Source organism: Achroia grisella, unplaced genomic scaffold (genome assembly GCF_030625045.1).
Source record: "Achroia grisella isolate CSIRO2021 unplaced genomic scaffold, CSIRO_AGI_Agris_v1 utg359, whole genome shotgun sequence".
Taxonomy (NCBI): Eukaryota; Metazoa; Arthropoda; class Insecta; order Lepidoptera; family Pyralidae; genus Achroia; species Achroia grisella.
Genome location: NW_026712817.1, coordinates 88,394 through 109,117, shown reverse-complemented (window position 1 = coordinate 109,117; position 20,724 = coordinate 88,394). Strand labels below are relative to the sequence as shown.

At 32.6% G+C, this 20,724-nt stretch overlaps 1 protein-coding gene across 1 annotated transcript; it reads left to right on the top strand.

Moving 5' to 3' along the window:
- The first annotated feature begins 319 nt into the window (after positions 1-319).
- Positions 320-16,956, top strand: LOC131843947 (zinc finger CCHC domain-containing protein 24-like). Its single transcript, XM_059192733.1, has 4 exons — positions 320-702; positions 10,890-11,087; positions 14,386-14,550; positions 16,407-16,956. Exons 1-4 carry the CDS (start codon positions 592-594, stop codon positions 16,518-16,520), a joined length of 588 nt encoding a protein of 195 aa, XP_059048716.1. The 5' UTR covers positions 320-591; the 3' UTR covers positions 16,521-16,956.
- Positions 16,957-20,724: the final 3,768 nt, after the last annotated feature.

Here is a 20,724-nt window from a genome sequence, read left to right as displayed (position 1 = left end):
TTTATTAATGTAATTACGGGACCTTACCACGTTTCATTTTTATTGAGTTCCCGATGTTCATTACAATTTAGCACAAAGGTGAAAGTAAATAGATGTCATGAATATAAATATATTTCGTGTTAATTTTTAACTTGTATATTATTTATTATTTTTTTTATTTGTTAATTGTTGCTAATTATTTCTATTTAATATAACTTTTACTTGTTAATTGAGCATTACAAATAAGTTAACATTTATCTCGATATCCTTCTGTAACAACTCGATAATTATAAAAATATAATAAACAAACACCATCCTTATTCCCGGTCGGGCGTCTTAAGGAGCGGCAGCTAGTCACAGTGTAGCCGGCGCGCGCGCATCCCGAACACCAGCGCGATCCAAAAATACCGACCTACACGGCCCGGCCGCATTAGCTTGACATGGGCTGACCGCGCTCTGTTTCTTCTGTACAAACAAATTTTCAATAATTTCAACGAAATTCCAAATTCGAAACGATCTTAATTTGAAACATTCCAAATTTGAAACGATTCTAAATTTGAAATCCGCCAGTGTTGTGCCGTTTTGAGTGGTTTCCGCGAGGCCGATGCGGCGATGTCGCCGACTGCTATCGGTACTGACTTACCGCAATGGTGCGGTAAGACAGAGAGCTGCCCGCAAGCTCTACTCGGCTGGCTTTACTTGACTCACGACCAGAATGATCAGGTAAGAATTTCACATCACTATTATAGCTAAAAACACTGTATTCCTATGATTACATTGACTTCTAGTCGCAGAGCATCCGCGTACTTACATGTGATGGAGTCTATTTTTAGGTTTACAATTCTACAAAAAGATACAATTGAACCGGTATGGTGAAACTTCCGTTCGTTTTCATTTTATATGTGTAAACACTAGTGACCGTTTGTAATAAATGTATATAAAGTACCGTAGAACCTAAACTTTTGGAGAACTATTAATATTTTCTGTTTTTAAATATTTCCTTAAAGTGAATTCGTGTTTTGAGCCTTAGCTAATTGCGTTTTTTATAGATTTTTATATAAATGGAATGCAAACAAACTGACAGCCAAACTGGTGGTAAGTGGTAATCGTCGCGTACAATGGAACAAATTTTCTATAATTTCAACGAAATTCCAAATTCGAAACCAATCCTTATTTGAAATGTAATTGAAACGTAAATCGGTTTATCATGGACGCCTGCAAAACACGCTTGTATTATCATTTAGGAGAACTAAGATACCTCCGTACCCAATAATTTCGCTGCCATATCTCACCCTTTAACTGACATACAGTTTACAACGAAGCTGCTTTGTGCAGAAATGAGTAAAACAGGAACAGATGTGGGTTCCTGTTTTACTCATGTTACATGTACTGTTTCACCTATAAGGCAGACAAGTTTGTACGAGTCTACCTCTTGTATACCTCTCTGGTCCTTGACGCTGAATTGTTCAGAAGTCAATTCTGAATTCAATTAAGCAAAGAGTGGGCTTCAGGTAGTTGTAGTCTACTACAGCCTTTATTTTATAGCAAATATGCCTTTTGCAAATACATTTGTACAACTGTTATCAGATTCAATACTAAAATAATCTCGAGAGAACTGTACCTTATTGTCAATCTTTTTTAAATAAATTATAATATGTTAGTTGCTGATAATAGATATCTATAGGTCAAAAGAATGTTAATAAACACCAATTAAGTGTAATTTATTCTTTACAAAAAAAATTACAATAGTTTTCATTTAATTTCATTAATACAAGTATCTAAATATTGCATATTAGTAGTATATAACAAAGATATCAAAATATGGGCCAAAAAAGAATTTGAAATTATGAATTCTGTCATAAGCTCAGTGTGCTGATGACAAACATAAAACAAAACAAGGCAATTATTCCTTGTTTTATTTACTTCGGTTAACAAAAGACGACCTTGTGTAGCGTTAGTTGTTCAGACAAGGGATTCTATAATATGTTACGCAAATACTACTTGAATCCTTTTCAGTCCAGGATTTAGGGGGGGGGGGGACAGTGGAACCATGCCCTGGGCGGCATGTTCTGGGAGCGCAAATTCGAACTTATTTAGTATACACAACTCATCATTTTTAACGCACCTTTGACAACTTCATCACTAAGAGATGTAAATCAAATAAGTTGTTCATTGAAAATGAAGATATAACTCTTAATAAAGCCACAATAATTAACAGTAATAGTTATTGGATAAATAGTATGATAATATATAGCATGTTGCAAATATAGTGAAATTGTTGGTCGGAGGGAGGGGGCGGGGGAGTGTTAGTGAGGGCGGCAATTTTTAGTTTGCGCCCCACCTAGAGAAAAAGGGAAATCTGAGGCTGTTAAATCAGCCCCAGATTTCCCTTTTCCTCGAGGTCAGCCCCAGATTTCCCTTTTTCCCGAGGTGTTTAAAGATTGTAGTCAATCGGAAAAATCCGAATTGTATTCTAGAAATTGTTATTTTATTAACCAACAGGTAAGGCGGTTATCTAATTTTAGATTAATAGCTGTACAGTGTTGCCAGTTGACCGTTTTTTCCCTACGTTTTGCTCTAAATTCCAATAAAATTTAAATCCTCAAGAAAAATCTCTGTAATAAAGAATCTCTGTAAGAACGATAATGGTAACTAAACTAAAAATGAACCCGAAAGACGCCGGTAAACTTGTCTACGTTAGATTCAAATACCCAGTGAAATGTGGTTATGTCAAAGCGATGATATTTACTTACAGAACAGCAGGGTATGCAAAACGGTATTATACACACTATAAGAGTAGTGAATATGGTACTTAATTTTTTGTAATACGCTGACCATGAATACAAATTTCATTTTTTAATTCTGAATAAACGTGTCAAAAATGACTAAAACTAAATTTTTTTACATGTTCTCCAATTTTTGTACCATCGTCAAAATCTTCACGCTAATTTGGGGTAAATTCCCAATCTGGCATCACAGTATTTGCAATAAAGTAAAACTGTGTAGCCATCTCCATTGCGCAGACCACGTGTGTAGTTGCTGTACTGTATTTTATTTGTAGAGACTTTACTCAATATGAATAAAATTACATTGCAGTCGTAGAATCGATTTGTAACGTTAATGAATGGTTTGCGTAATATGAATGCAACTGAAACAGCCGAGGTACATAAATAATTGCTATTTATTACGACGCTCATCGGCGTACTTGTGATATAGTAATGCATTTCAGCTCGTAGTATAATATAATAGATTGTGCCCGTGTATGTTAGATAAGTAACTTTATCTAACGTCACGCAGTTATGTAGTGTTTAATACAAATAGTCTTAATAACTAGTGTAAAATTAGAGTAATTTAAGATATAAAGTTAATACACAACTTCCAACCCTGCTGTGTGTTTACTCTCACCACCAATCCTGTCATTGCATACGCGATCATCGATGATCATGATCATTAATGATGACAATTGTTTTAATAATTAAATAATCTTTAATTAATTATAAATTTTGTATGCCTAATGAGGCAAAACATATTGGGACATTATATTACAATAACAATCAATGTAAACCCATGTTTATCGCAAATAAATTTGATTTGATTCGGAAGTAAAGCGGTGTGCTAAACCGTCAGTAAAACATATTGGGACATTATATTACAATAACAATCTATGTAAACCCATGTTTAGCCATATAAATATAAGCGGCTATCGGAAGTAAAGCGGTGTGCTAAACCGATAGAATATCGAGTCTGTCAAATAACCCATATAAATATGATGACCAAATAAATTTGATTTGATTTGATTTGATTCGGAAGTAAAGCGGTGTGCTAAACCGTCAGAAAAACATATTGGGACATTATATTACAATAACAATTAATGTAAATCCATGTTTATCGCAAATAAATTTGATTTGATTTGATTCGGAAGTAAAGCGGTGTGCTAAACTGTCAGACCAACGAAGCCATCACTACATATCAGCATCATCATCATCGCAGCCCGGAAGACGACCACTGCTTAACATAGGCCTCCCCAAAGATCTCCACGTCATTACATATAGCGAACTATAATGCATATACATGAAATGAAATTATACGTATAGTACATGAAATTAAATATCTGGGATTACTACATTCTTGCCTCTCATAGCAGAACTAAATACATAGGGAAAAGGTTTATTTTTTAATTTAAAAATCTAAGATCTTCCGCTAAAGGGTAGTGTCGTGATATATCATGACATGACGTGTGTTTTCATGACATCTTAGTCTGTAATGGAGCTCATGGGAGTACGAGCAGACGTTGTTCATCGCCTGATGGTAACGGTCACCTATATACATGAAATTTATATAGGTGACCGTCAGGCGATTAACAACGTCTGGTTGTTTATCACTCCAATGACATAAAAATTGTGTCGAAAGATACTTATTGAATAAAATAGGTATATATTTTTTTACTATCATTAAGATTATTGTCAATATGTATTAAAACGAGAATTTAACTAACTAAGAAATATTTTTTTCTCGATCCGTCATATTTGTCGTATCGTTCTACACTCAATAGTTCTCTATACTATTATTATAAAGCTGAAGAGTTTATTTGAACGCGCTAATCTCAGGAAATACTGGTTCGAATTGAAAAAATATTTTTGTGTTGGATAGTCCATCTGTCGAAGAAGGCGTTAAGCTATATAACATTACGCTACGACCAATACGAGCGGAGCTGCAATTAGAAATATTTCAAAAGGTGGGGAAATTAAACGCAGACGAAGTTGCGTTGTCAACTAGTCGTCTCATAAGCTGCTACCAGTCCTGTCAAAGAAGCCGCAACAGTATCTTAAACATAATCGTTCTTAAACGTAACAAAATTAAGATACTGATACAAATGTGGCTATTACGGTGACAAAACAGGTGTCTGGTGCATCAAAGGCGGCAGGATGTAATCATTAGACTGTATACTAACAGCGGTGCCTCACAGAATGGTAACAGTATTCGGTAACAGTCTATATTAGGAGGCTAAGAACTTCTCCGCATACATCTGTTTGTGTTCCAGGGTACCATAGCATAATTGTATAACATAAATTTCCCACATAAGGGCATAGTAAGAGGTTACTCATGGGGATAAGTCTTTTATGACAATAGTATTTCGGTCACGGGATTTTAAATACCTAATTATGTAAAAAAATACTTTTTAAAATGGTCCATTTTAAAAAGTAAGTTTGAGTTTCTTGCCAGTTATTCATAACTAAGTAACTACTTACTGTATGTTATGCGTTATGCATAAGTGATAAAATAGTAAAAGAATGTAAAAACATACTATTTTTATTATATAAATAATTAACCATGGACAATTCACAAGAAATTTGCGTATACATATACTCGTAGTCCTTTTAAATAATCGTATGTTGCTTGTTTTACCTAAATACTTTGCGTATAAAGCATTATTGTTTACTGGAGTTATAAAAATATATTAAATATCTTAATCAGTTAATAATTATACAATGGAAATATTGTTAGTAATGATATCAAGTCAATATCGAGACACGATTCGATTCAGTTCGCAGTTCGGGATATTTCTGTTTAGTTAAGGTCAATCTTACTCGATTCAAGTCAATTCAATCTTGATATTCAATTTCAAGACTTTATGAATTGACTATACATAATTGCAGAATTTGACAGAATAAGAAATATTAATGTAATAAATATTAATCCTTAACTAATATTATAAATGCGAAACTAACTCTGTCTAGCTGTTTGTCGCGATTGGGTCTGTATTAAATTTTATATATTACAGGAAAATGACAAAAATCTCTTTCTGATAAAAAAATAACAAATTGTTTTTAGTGTTAGCCATATTTAAATATTTAACAAATAATATTACCATATAACAAATAATAAGTCGACATAGTGAACCTAACCTATAGGTCAGCATACTGGCAATATTGTTGAAAGTACAAACGTATAATGCATAATGCAAAAGTATAATGCCTGCTATCAAAGATTTTGTACATTTTTATAGAATACTAGCTGACCCCATAAACGATGTTTTGCCATATAAATTAAAATCGCTATTAAAAAATAAGGGTCGGTGATAAAGGGGTGAAAATTCAGGGGTGTATGTGTTTTTCAGGCCACATTATAAATACAAAAAAAAATCCAAAATAAAAATGTTAGAGACAACCCTTATACCAGATACTATACCCAGACATACTGTATATAAATTCTCATAAAAATCAGTCAAGTCGTTTCGGAGGAGTAAAGTAACTAACATTGTGACACGTGAACTTTTTACATAAGATGTAATTTTCGTATCACGCCACTTTTTCTACCATTATTATTTTAATATATTTTAATAGTATATCTGCTGCACAAATCTCTATTTAAAAATAGGTTATGATTTTCACTATATTTTTAGCTAAAACGCGTAAAATATAGTGAAAATTGTAGTTGTGATATTCAAAAATGGAATAGAGATTTATCTACTGCATCTCTGTTTCCAAAAAAATATACTCGTACTATGTAATGGCAGAAATATGTGATTACAAAAATAATATTTTTATACCCGGATAAGGACGCGGGAAATCAACAGTGCAGTGAACTCTACTGTACCTACACGCGATTGTTTTTGTTTCGTATGTTAAATAATACAAGGATAATTTTACATCGCTAAGATTTTTTTTTATCTATGGTGTTATATTTTTTTACAATGAAATAGTAGAAATATAAATAATCTTTATTCGAACAAACGTAATATCTATATGAGGACTTTTGAATAGTTTTATTTTTTTATTTCTACGTAATAATATCACTTAGCTACTGGCAATGTTTGCTAACAACTGAACAACACAAATAACAGGAGGGAAACTATAAAGTGGTCGACTGAAGGACTTGTATCCATGGTCATGAATAAAACATTATTTAAAAAAAAAGGGGAAATTATCAAGATAGTAGTGTAATCTAAACTAATATAAATGCGAAGGTGTATCTGTCTGTGTGTAAGCTTTCACACTAAATGGCTGTTTTACTTTAATAAAGAATGTACAAATATTATGAAATCGAAAGTAACGACATCGTTACATTAGATTTCGTAACATTTTGACATATGGTATATTTTAACTAAAATAAAATTAATGAAAAAGATAAACCTCCGTATTACAGCTAGTGCGAATATAATTATGTAAATGATATGCTCTATAAATAATAAATGAATGAATTTTAAAAAGTAATATATTCAAATTATAAATTTCTTTATTGAAGTAGGTCTAATACTTATGATATGTCAAATCTACTGTCAGTTCCCAATGATTTCAAGATGAGAAGAACTAACAAGAAACTCAGCTTGTATTCTTTTCAAATAATTGTTGTACATGTTTACAATAATACAGATTCATTTTTAAATTCAAATTTGGGAGAATATAATGATCACCATGTATATGTTATTGCAAAATAGTCTAATCAGTGTTCGTAACCCGAACTGACTATTCCCCACGAGCAGCAATATATAGCCAACTATGTTGACCTCCACACGGTTCCCCCTGGAAATCATTAGATAAGTTTTCATTTTCAAAATTCCATTTCAATTGGCACTATGGCTAACTGACCTGACCTCATGCTCATCCTATCATCCTCTACTGGTTCTCCGCCAGCGTAAACCGTTAGCTCAGGCGGGTGAACCATACCATTATTATCCATTTAAAAAAACCCCTTTTGCAAATAACGTCCTAAATAGAAAATACGGTCAGTATCAAATAGAATATGGTGAGTGCGACCAACGTAACGTTGTCTAAAATTACCCCACCCACTATATATGCGTCTAATTTTAGTTTCTTCATGAATATGACTACTACTATACTGTAACTTTTAAATTTTTTTATCTATATAAACTAGTGGTCGCGCCGTAGTCGAAATTCGACCATAATAAAAAATACAAAAGGATCTTTGAAACAGCAATAATAAATGTATATTTTTTAACAATAAACAAAAGAGTATGTGGAGTATTTGTGTCTGGGTCAAATATAAATATGTATTTTCCATCAATGTTTAAAGGACCTAATCTATACATCTTTACATATAGATAAAATTGGAGTGTCTGTTTGTAATATTGAAATAACTGTTTTTTATTACATGCATATGAATATAAATACGGTACATACACCAAAGTATTTTTTTTTACAATTTTTGTCTATCTGTTTGGTCCGGCTAATCTCTGAAATGGCTGAACCGGTTTTGATGGGACTTTTTTTGGCAGGTAGCTGATATAATAAGGAGTAACTTAGGCTACTTTTATTTTAGAAAAATTAGGTTAAACTCCACGCGGACTAATAAAATTCGCGGTAGAATAACATGATCTCGCGACTTCTGTAATTGAGATCGTAGCATCGTAGGTACACCACGTGGTTTAGTGTTTAATTTAGTTTAACTCTTTTTATTTTAATATATTTAAAGTTTATTTTTTGTATTCCTTAACAAAAATTATACAGGTATATGTTACTTCACAGTCTCTACCATTACCATTAAAACATATATCCCTTTATAAATAGGTTACTACATATTTCTACGACAGTAACCACACTGGTGGAAAGACGATCGTGTGAAAATTTTTCCACTCAAAAAAAAAAGGAGTTAGCTTTCAGCAGGAGTTAGCTATAAGTCCTTCGCAGGTTTGGAGTGTACTTTTTTTTCGTCCGCTGTGCCACGCTGTTTAACTTGACTGGAAGAGATCTCGTTCAGAAATAAATCCTTCTTTACTCACAATATTTCTAATATTGTATTTAAAAGCAATAAAGGATATATAAAGCTTGACCAGCTGCAGCTAACAGCTATAGACAAATTAAAACCACCTTCATAAAGGATGACTACTGGCCGAAAGGTGTGGTGTATCGGCGTTACAGTGGCAGATTACCGTCGTCAATGCCGTGACCACGATTTATATTTATTTCCAAATATTAGTACATATGTGTTAGTCTATAAGGTATTTATAATATAGGCCCTTAGTGGCCAGAAATAAATAAATAAAAAAATAAACGTTCCAGTCTCCAAATTCAAATATTTCTATTAGATGTTTCGAAGCGATCTACTAGCGTATGAGTAGTCGTGACTTATTAAGAGAGAAATTCAAAGAGTCAAATATTCTCATCGTTGCTTCTCAATTTATATACTCGAATATGTAATATGTAAACAAAAATCTGCACTTATTTCCAAAAATAGCCATATTCATAAAATTAATATTAGATCTAAAGACACACTTGGAGGCCTCAAGTGTCTTTTAGAAAAAGTCAATAGGTCTTTTATAAGAACGGGTATAAAAAATTATAATAAGATACCAAAGGATATACTGGAATTACCCTTGAATAATTTCAAAACATCTGTTAAATCATATTTACTGAGCAAAGCCTATTACTCACTAAACGATGACTTGAATGAGCGTGCATGGCAATATTTGTACATGCACGGGATTTTCGTTTAATGTTAGACATAGACACCTATGTAAGTAAATATTGTAAATAAAACTGGCTTTAAAAAAATAAGAAAGTCAGTCGAGTTTCTTGCCAGTTCTTCTCAATTGAATCTGCATACTGAACTTTTTATATTATAATTTTTACCCTACCGTCCGTAGGGTAAAAATTATAATATAAAAATTTTACGTTCATAAGCGGCCAAAATGTCCTACATGAATAAATGATTTTAGAATTTGAGGACTTAGTTAATACGCAGTAGGAAACCCGTCTTAACATAATCAATGTGGTATCTACGCGGAGAAGATTAGTCAAATAAAATCGCAGTAAATAACAGGCTACGCTTTCCTATTGGGCGGCAGAGAAGCGCGCGCGCATCTGTTTAACGAATTACTTCGGTCCAATTCCGTGCGCGTGCGTTGACGCCGTGAATCATGCCTCGAGCTGCCACTAAATAAACAACCTTATCACCAAACCGTAAGGTCTATACAAAACTGCGTCGATTTCAATTGACCTAATGTGAATTAGGAATACTTTTATATTTACGCGTGAATAAACTAGCAATTTGAATTTTTGATGGTTGATGACAATGATACTTATGATGTAGTTTCCTGTATCAAATCTGAATGACAGATTGAACTATAGACAGCTATAGATAGATAGATATGAACTGTACCACCGTTATCACAAAATACGTTTGTTACGCTCGTGTATATGTATATATTATAAATAAATAAAATTGAAGTCTCTTTTTAATTTAAAATTAACAGTTGCACATAACACTAAATGCATATGATACGTTCATAAGATTTAACATCAACAAATTAATTTTAATTATTTTAGTCTGCCTATTTATTCTTGTGTTGCTAATCTCTGCAAAGGCTGGACTATTTTTGACGGAGCTTTAACTCGGAGATAGCTAATCATTTACGGAGTAATTTTGGCTTTTATTTTAGGAATAAAATCAAATTGAATATAATTTATTCAAGTAGGACGACTAACCTATGTTAGTCGTTCATGAATGTCGATATTTTTAATTTTATCCCTACCATCTACCTAATTCGATAGTATTTTTTACAGCCAGTTTATTAAAATTGTTTATTTATTTAGATGTCTGTATCTAACATTATACTGTGTTAGAGTTGTAAACAGTTCTGTTTTCCCAAGACATGTCCTAGTTTTTACATGTCTTAGTACACGACGCGACGTCATGAATTGGTTGTAACTTGTAAGCAGCGTCTTGGGATTTTAATACTTTGGTTCACTAATTTTCACTACATGTTAATTAACGACTGCAACTTTATTATTGCGTCCTGTTTTTATACTCAAATGTTCTAATTTATCCAACTACAAATCCTGTTTTTTTTTTAATTTGGGGCTGGCAACTCTATACTATGTCTACATAATAATATTTAGTAGCATTATAATACAGTTCCTTCGCTCACATTCTCCTTCATCACTTTACAGTGGGTGCCAGGCTCGGTATGGGGACCTCTACCAACTGCAACGCCGGGCTCTGCCCAGCAGCCTCCAGCAGACGATACCAGCTCGTTGGCCGAGCAGCTAACTGCGTTGTCACTGAGACGACCACCCAGACCACCCCCTCCGGCTTACATGTGTCATTTATGCTTCAAAAAAGGCCATTACATTGGAGATTGCCCCCAGGTGAGTGATTTTGATCATATTGCTTAATTGTTCTGCTAGAAAATGTTGGGGCACTTGATACGACACGACGAAATTATGAATAATATTATCAAAGGAAAAAGGGGATAGGGAAGACCACGACACAGCTATATTAAGCAGATTAAGGAAAAACTTGGAATAGTGTCGTATTAACAACTAATGAGGTTGATGGAGGACTGTGGAAAATTACAAGAGCTCCACCGACAAGAGCGTGACTCTTAAATTATGAATGGAATAAATAAATAATTTTTATAGAATAAAAAATAAATTAAAAAAAAAAGTAATCTTGTTTAGAGAACTAAAAATCGTATTACCTGTATTATAAATTTTTTAATTTGTATTTTTAAAATATATACTATATTATATTATACTAGCCAGAGACTGTCTATAAAAATATAAATAATACTGGCCAGTGATAATTGATATTGAATGAATAGCGTTATTTCATGTAATGGTCTCTATTAACATTATCTTTGGCTAATGGCAACACAAACCACTGGAGCCAAAAGAAAAAAAAAATTAACATAATCTTGAATCTGGGAAATTTAAAAATCGAATTACTTGTAATATACGGCGCGCATGTTTTGAAAATAGAAGTATAAAAAATCATTTTTAAAAATACATTTTATGTGTACTAGTGATCGAAATTTGGCCAATATTGATTAAATTATAAGTATAAACATTATTAAGGTTCTTCGCAAAGACTATAATCACAAGCACTGGCAGTCGCACAAGCAGTAAACAAAACGTGTGTGTTTGATACACACACGTATTGTGTGATATTTTTTTATTGATTTAATCTATTTATATGCATAATTTTAAAAAGAATTTAACATTTTGCACTTCTAAATAAACTATGCACTCTTTCTCTATATAAACTATAAGCACAGATAACATAATATAACACACTATAAGTGTGCGAAATTTCATACTCCTCCGTCCGCACAATTTTGGTAAAAAGTACCCCTTTTCCTTTAGTCTTGTCGTGAAGCTATATATAGTATACTATATATCAATATAGTATATATATATATATATATATATATATATATATATATATATATACTGTCCCAGCAAACGTTGTTTTGCCATATAAATTTAAGTACTAATATTGCTATTAAAAACAAGGGTTGGTGGTAGAAGGGTGAAAATTTAGGGTTGTATGTATGTTGTATGTATGTACATTTTTTAATGCCCCTTTATAAAACAAAATGTACAAATAAAATAAAAAATATTAGGGGTGAACATCCCTTAAAAGTGGAAAATAAATAGTAGCCGATTCTCAGATGTACTGAATATGCATACAAAATTTTATAAAAATCAGTCAAGCCTAGAGGAGTATAGTAACTAACATCGAGAAACGAGAATTTTATGTATAAGACATATAAATTTCTAACGGTTGCACCATTCTAGACTCATCTATTACTAAAATTTAAAATGAATTTGGTTTATTTATTTATTTGGTCAATGTATCGACCAGTATACAATAGCGACGAGTATTATTCCCGTATGTAAGTATAGTCTATCTTTCTACTAGAACACAACGAGTGCTTTGTTATAAACATTTGTTTCTTTGTTCCAAGAACACAAACAATGTACTGATTTACTAGCTAATAATATAAATTGTACTTTATCTCATCCGGTAACCCGAGACCTTACCTAAATATTGATAATATGTTCCTTAAGGAAAATAATTAATATAATCATACAATTTAAATGTTTTGTTAATTTGAGCCCATATCAACCTTAAATAAACTAAATTTCATGAACACTCAATTATTTTTTAACAACGGCATGCCACGCTGCCATGTTTAAGTAAAGAGTATACTATATGTTAATTTGGTATGTTATTATCTATCTGTGTACCAAATTTCATTCAAATCTGTCTAGTAGTTTAGAAGACGAAGCCTAGGGTAAAAACTAGTCATATATGTATATTATGGACAGTTGCCTGCGTTACAGCAATTCTCTCACGAATGTTTATCTAATTCCGAGAATCGTTCATCTCAAATGTACTGGAGTAAGCACTTGATAATGTTACCATTACCTACTGACAAAATTAGCTTACAATTAAAAATGTAAGCATTGCACATTACAATGTCAGCAATGATTAAATTAACGACCACCTAGGTATAGCGATGGCTATAGTGTAGGTACTCAGACCACTGCTGATGTTAATTTATGTATAACTAGCCGAGAAATTTATAGTTTTTGTATTATTCTAATATATAAGCTATATTCAACGGCGGATCCAGGGGGGCGGGGTCATGGGGGTCATGACCTCCCCCCCCCCCCCTGGTTTGGTTCCAGGACTTGGGTGGACCACTAATTGAACATAATGGTTTTATTTATATATTTTGACACTGTACAGACCTTCGACAACTACATACCTTCAATATTTAATTAATTTAATATAATATAATAACTTTGTCCATTATTAAAATACCTACTTTTTACTTGTATCTATTGTTATCAAAATTAAATTATTCGTTCTTGAATTGACCACGACTATGTGACCCCCTCCTGACGCCAAAGCTGGATCCGCCCTTGGCTATATTACTGTAAAGTTTCTTCATAATCCGTTCAGTAGTTTTCGCAAAACAGAGTAACAAACATTCATCCATATTCACAAACTTTCGCGTTTATGATATAAGTAAGATTAATGTATACAAAATATTTTTATTTTGCTTAAATTACGGGAACATTTAATTTACGCAAAGTAACTTTATTATGTAGATAAATTCTTTATGCAACAATTGAAGAAATCGTTTTACATGATGCCCACGGCTACCTTTTACCATCATCGCTCGGCATGGACAGGGAATTCATACCCAAACGGTTTCAGAGAAGTTTCCTCCCCCCGCGTACATTTAGATTGTAGAATGAACTACCTGCCGAGGTGTTCTCGAGAGACTACAGCATGGGGTTTTTCAAAAAGGGTATATTAAGGTTTTTTAAGAGTCGGCATCGCGCTCGTGACACTCCTGGTATTTCAGGGTATATAATAAATTACAAAGAATGTGATGTATTATGTAATTTTATTAAACTATTTGTATTACATGAATAAAGATTACATATATTTATATGGTCAAACGCCCCGTGAGACGGACGAAAAGGGTTGAAGATTGTGCCCAGTTACGTGCCTTGTCCAGAAATGAACTGCAGGGAGCCTATGATGATGATGATGATATAATTAAATAGAACTCACTTACCAGCGTCCATAACCTAAACCACCTGTTCACGAGTATGACGGTATAACATTCAATATTGTATGTTACAGGCTCGACCTAAAGGCGAAGGGTTAACCCCATACCAGGGTAAGAAGCGATGCTTCGGTGAATACAAGTGCCCTAAATGCAAGCGTAAGTGGATGAGTGGTAACTCCTGGGCCAACAATGGACAGGAGTGTATCAAGTGCCGCATCAATGTGTTCCCGCATAAACAGGTAACTAGTTAGTTAGGTACTCTAGTTCTTCTTGTTCATCATCGAACTTATAAGGGTTTCCAGTGGGAATCACGTAGAAGCCACCTGATAAAGTATATTGCTTGCTAGCAACGTGGTTCTTACACCACGTTACTAACAATCTCCCACTCTGTTATACGGGGCCGGTTTGTCGGTCTGTTATTTCCTAATCTTGAGGCGCCATTTCGCTGGTAAGCAGCGTCATTTGACAGGCTCTTCTCCTTCATGCCCCTATGGACTTTAGTCAGCCAGAATAGAATAGAATAGAATAGAAAATCATTTATTCAAATAAACTTAATTTAAGCACCTTTGAATAGTCATAACAATTTGTTTTTTATCTACCACTCGTTCGGAAAGCTGTCTCATCACAAGAAGAACGAGCAAGAAACTTGTGTGTTGCTCTTTTAAATAATCCTTGTAAGTTTACATTTACAAGTCGAAACGTGTGAATACAAACTACCAACAAGCACTAATTTTTTGGGTCAAATATAATCATGCAATAAGATTAAATCAGTCGTAGTGATAAGAGCAGACCAGTCCCTACAAGCAGCACTCGTTCACGAGTATGACGGATGAGCCAGCCATCACTGCGTTCGACCATATTTTAGGGAGCCCATTGACCCGGCCCACCACGCCGCCACATGTCTGGACATTTTAGTGAGCATGACTACTCATTCCACACGACCACGTCACAGCTACAAAAATTACTATATGGTAGTTACAGTATTCGCACTTTACATAAGGATGCATGCGGCAATCAATACAAAAGCCGCTACGCTATCATATATCAAGAAAGCAGTATGAAAATTAAAATTATAACGTTGTCCGCAAATAAACTTATTCTTGCTATATATTGCTATCATCTATAAATTCATCTATCTTATAATAGGCTTTTTTACATAACATTTGTTTAATATAAGATTTGAATTGCCTCTCTGTAAGATTTAGCGTAGACTCTGGCAGTTTATTATAGAATCTTACGCAATTACCATAAAATGAATTACTAACTTTGTGTAGACGGCATTTAGGTAAAATTAGCTTATTTTTATTGCGTAAGTTTCTACTTGTACAGTCTTTAAGTTTCTTGAAACTATCTAAGTTTTTCCTTGTATACATAATATTTTCATAAATGTACTGTGAGGCAACGGTGAGGATATTTGATTGTTTAATTGTTTAAGATTAGCGGCATGCCTCGTTCTCTTTTCTGCCTCGTTCTCTTGTTGCCATGAAAAGGCACTTCTTCACAACGTGGTTTTCAGGTTTTGGCAAAATACGTCTATACCACCTAAGTCTAGGTACGCTCTCTATAAGCTTAAGAAATCTTATTAAACTTAATAATATTTTATAGATGATAATGGAATGATGCATCCGCCTGTGCTAATGGTTTACGCTGGCGCGGCACAGGCACTGAGGGTAATAAGATGAACATGAGTTCAGATCAGTTAGTCCGTCACGATAAATTCGCCAGGAATTTATCAGGATAGTTTCTAGGGGAAACCGCCTGGATGTCAAGCTTACGGGTATATTGTTATCTATGGGGTCAACAGTCCACATTACTAACAATCCACTTTCCCCATGTAGGTGACTACCATCAGGCAGTCAGCCTGTTTCCTATTCCAGTTACATGAAAGACTGAAGTAACAACTCAATCGGGGGGAAAGGAATTGCTAACAAATACCATGTCAGTTGTCTTATCATCCTCCACTAGTGCCCCGCTAGCGTATACCATTAGTGCAGGCGAGTGCACTATTACATTATTATCCTTTAAAAAAAACAAATCAATCATGAAGGCAAAAGAGAAATGACAATATATTATATTTGTTTATATTTTCTTGCAGAGACCACTGGAGAAACCTGACGGGTTGGACGTGAGTGACCAGTCCAAGATTCACCCTCAGCATCTATGTCAGAAGTGCCGTTCCCTCGGGTATTATTGCCGGCGCGAGTACTAAAAGCTAGTATTATCTTAGTTACTAGGATACGAGTATATACTGACATAAATAGACTCAAGATACTGTATCTTAGATTAACTTATCTTCAATTCAAATATTGCACACTTGATTTTCATTTTTCATTGAAGCGAATCCCTATTATTTATGCACCCTTAATACAATACTGCAATAATTAAAAAAATATGAATTTTGGAATATTTGGAATTTGGATTTTCGACTCTAAAGTATTAGCGTTATAAAGTCAAGTTTCCAAAATATGAATGGTAATATAGTATTAGTAAGCGATTATGTTTATTAGTATTCAATTTAAAATGTGTGAAATAAAATTCATTACAACTAATAAACTATCAATACTGTGCAAAAATATTTGTTATAATGAATATATATAAATTATATAACCAAAATATTATAAAACCAAACCATTTGCTATCCCAAAGAGAACAAAAAAATGTCAAAATTATTATACAAATTTAGTATTACTTAAGTAATTTTTAAATGTTTTATTTTTGTCTCTATAGGTAATTTAGTTTTGAAACTTGTTTCAATATATTTATATTTAGAGACATATATTTACGGTGCAAATAAAAATATTTACTAATTTACTACTTATACTGTGGTTATATGTACACAGTTTAAGATGAATAAATTACTTTAACCGTAAAATGGAGTAAATAAACTCCTATATCACTAAATTTTAAATATTTTTAATTAGTTTTTATTACTTAATTAATTGCATACAGTTAAGTACATTTTTTTATGCCCACATCGAAATTTATATTTTTGTTGTCTTAAATGTTAATCCTAGACTTAAGTTTTAAAAATAAGTTTTATCAAGATATTGAAATGTATATTTCGAACTTTAACTTTTGAAAAATTTTATTGTGTGTTTTGACTTAATTGTAAGATTATTATTTCATATATATATACTATTATTATATTATTAATGTCTAGATATTACGATATACTCTCTCCAAATGGCATTACAGATACTTATGATGGTTTATATGTATATTTAGATATGAACAAGTAATTTTTAGATTATATAGATTCTTGTTATTGGGGATATGGCGCTGATTCGTATAAGTAGTTATAGGTTATTTTTTTTGTGTTTAGGATTTTATGGCTCTTTTACGTTCAACTACATGGTACTCCGCCTTAAAAGAACACATACTGCTTCTAACTCGCAGTTGTGTAATTTTGACTAAATTAGAAGAGTGCAGTAGGGAAATAAAAAAATACATAAAGAAACATACATTTGCTTGCTACAGCTGTTCCTTAAATAAATTATAGTTTATAAAACGTACCACCGTATAGACACCGTATAGATATAGATATGCTACTACTGTTTTAGAATTTTGCACAAAGTCAGTCAGTCAGTCCCTTCTGATAGCGCTCGATTTAGTTCTTTAGGTATTTTCATTAAAATGTTTCAGTAGATAATGGTCCAGCAGTTTAGCACACCGCTTTACATCTGATAGTTGCGGGTTCAATTCCTCTTGCGCTACAAGCATTTGTATTCATAAGCAATTAGTATATGTCTGGGTGATACAAATGCAGATATAATATAGAAAAATATATTTTTATTTATTTATATATAATGTATATCATATACAAAAAAAAATAAAGTATTTGTATCACTCGTCTAGTGCCTATAATAAGCTCCGCTTATCTTGGGACTAGCCGGCACTGTGTGAATTGTCCTGGAAATTAAAATAAAATTTATAAAACCTTGGTAAAATATCCTACGCAGCTAGATTTAGTAATCACACCATAAGAAAAAGATGTACATCTGTTATTGACCCGATGGCCAGGTTGTGTTAATACCTTTTCTTTAATTTTATTCAGAAAGGGAAAAAACATTTAACATTATTTTAAGTCATTTTGTTTATTTTAATCTTTTTGTATATTAATTTTATAATTAAAAGCAAATTATTATGATCATAGACAACGAGTAGTTGAATTGTCAAATGTCAGTAACCTACAATAATTGCATTAATTAATTATTGTAATTATAATACTTATTATTATGACTTATTCATCTAATAAAAAATCTTTAAAGTGGGCTAGGTCAGCCTAAATTAGGCTCATTACGTGAGCATTATTTAATTATTACGAAATTTTACATTTTCTAATGTTTTACCTATTTTAAACTATCTCGTAACAAAGTTGATCTATCACTGGCAGGAAATGTCAGGATTGGTACATTCAAAAGCCCTAATATAAAAACAACATATGCATGATGACTAGACCCCTCACAGGACACTGCAAATTAAACAAACATATGGCAAAACTAGGCCTATGCACAACAAAAATCTGCAGATTTTGCCAAACTGAAGAGGAAACGCCACTACACATCCTATGTGGTTGTAGCCTACTCGTACATAAACGAAATATCTCCTTTTGAAAGTTTACACTCTTTTCCGAGAAGATAAAAACCATAGCTCCCAAGAATATGCTTCAATTCTTGTCCCTGACGGGTCTAGGTAGCGAACTCTGAAAATGGGCGAGCACAATAGATCTATGTAGGCCGCAGTGCTACAGGTGCTACAGGCACCTGACAATAGTCTAAACAACCCAATAAAAAAAAGTTGATCTATTTGTGTTAATTTTTTACTACTCGTAACAATAGAAATATTGTTTCATTATTTCTATTGTTACGAGTAGTACAGGGGCTTAACATAAAATTATTTTATGATAAATTGAGGTATTTACCTCTCTCGACGTTTCGACTAGTTTACACTAGGCGAGGTCACGAGCTGACTATGTGTCAGCTAGTGGCCATAATATTATCGGTGTTAAGTCGCGGTTTACAATATAAATAAGTAAAGCTATCTCTCAAGATATTGCCTGTATTCTACTTCTAAATTTGCCATTTATTCTTAATTTTGTATTTTAAGATATACCTATGTATAAATATCCAAAGAACCAGTGAATTCTTAATGTGCCAAAAAAAATATATTATAAGTGTTGTTAACTGTAGGGAATTAAGTTTCTTTTTTTTCATTTGTAATGTATTATTGCTAAATATGTGCCATTAATACTTATTGTTTTAAATTAAATATTTTTATATTTTATTTTTTATAATTTAGTTACATATTATCATTAATTTGAGACAGCCATTTATTAAATTTTAAGACGTCCATGTTGTTGCGAGTTATTTTTCAGAGGTTTACAATTATATTACATTTCACATGAATTTGTGTAAAAATTTAAAATCTATACGATCTCTAATTAGTTAACGAAATTTAATTATACTTTTTTATCGTTTAATTTCACAAAAAAAACGTTAACGATAGTTGAAAGTTGTTAACGATGAAACTATAATACATACATATTATTTTTTTCCGTATTGTCCCATTTTTCACATTATTAACAAATAATACCCAACATACGACCTAACATTTATAGCCGACGTGGACGTCATAAAATCATGCCATTTCGATTTAAATCCATTTATAGTTTAATTATAATAAATTTAAGTAATGAGTCGCTGAATCGACGGTGCTTGAGTGTAGGTATGAGCATGGCCTAAGTCCATTTTCGTTCCATTATTTATATATAACATAATCACTAACATATATATATGTTTTAAGGATAAACAAAAAAAAATTAAATTTACATGTCCGTGTTAAGTACATCTTTACATAGTACAAAATAAAGTCGCTTCCACTGTCTCTTCGCTCAGATCGTTTAAACTACGCAACTGATTTTAATATATAGATAGTGTTTTAAGATGATGGTTAATATGTATAATACATGTATATTGTACACCCGTGCGAGGTCGGGGCGGGTAGCTAGTATACTATAAACGTATTCACACAATTCTAAACAACGCAAACTCTTTATAAATGTGCACTTTGATACAATTACAAGATAATTCAAATGAAACAAACTCAATCAATTTCGTAATTTAATCAATATTGTTTTTGCATTATCTTACTCTTACATTCTTTTACTCACGTAGCATTCATGAAATATTTTTATTTTATCTGATAAAATAACCTATATTTATTAGTGCCATATCTATGTAAAATATTACTAATATATAATGTTATAAATGCATGTATATGACGACCTCGGTGGTTTAGAGGTTTAGCACACCGCTTTACATTCGATGGTAACGGGTTCGATTCCTCGCAAGGCACAAACATTTTGTATTCATAAGCATGATTGTTTATAGCGGTCTGGGTGTTTTCTATGTATA

Bases quoted from the DNA above. Each gene is read 5' to 3' on its own strand.
- LOC131843947 (XM_059192733.1), top strand. From the start codon at position 592: ATGTCGCCGACTGCTATCGGTACTGACTTACCGCAATGGTGCGGTAAG. The intron at 703-10,889 runs GTAAGAATTTCA...ATCACTTTACAG, and splicing joins CTCACGACCAGAATGATCAG to TGGGTGCCAGGCTCGGTATG. The intron at 14,551-16,406 runs GTAACTAGTTAG...ATTTTCTTGCAG, and splicing joins ATGTGTTCCCGCATAAACAG to AGACCACTGGAGAAACCTGA.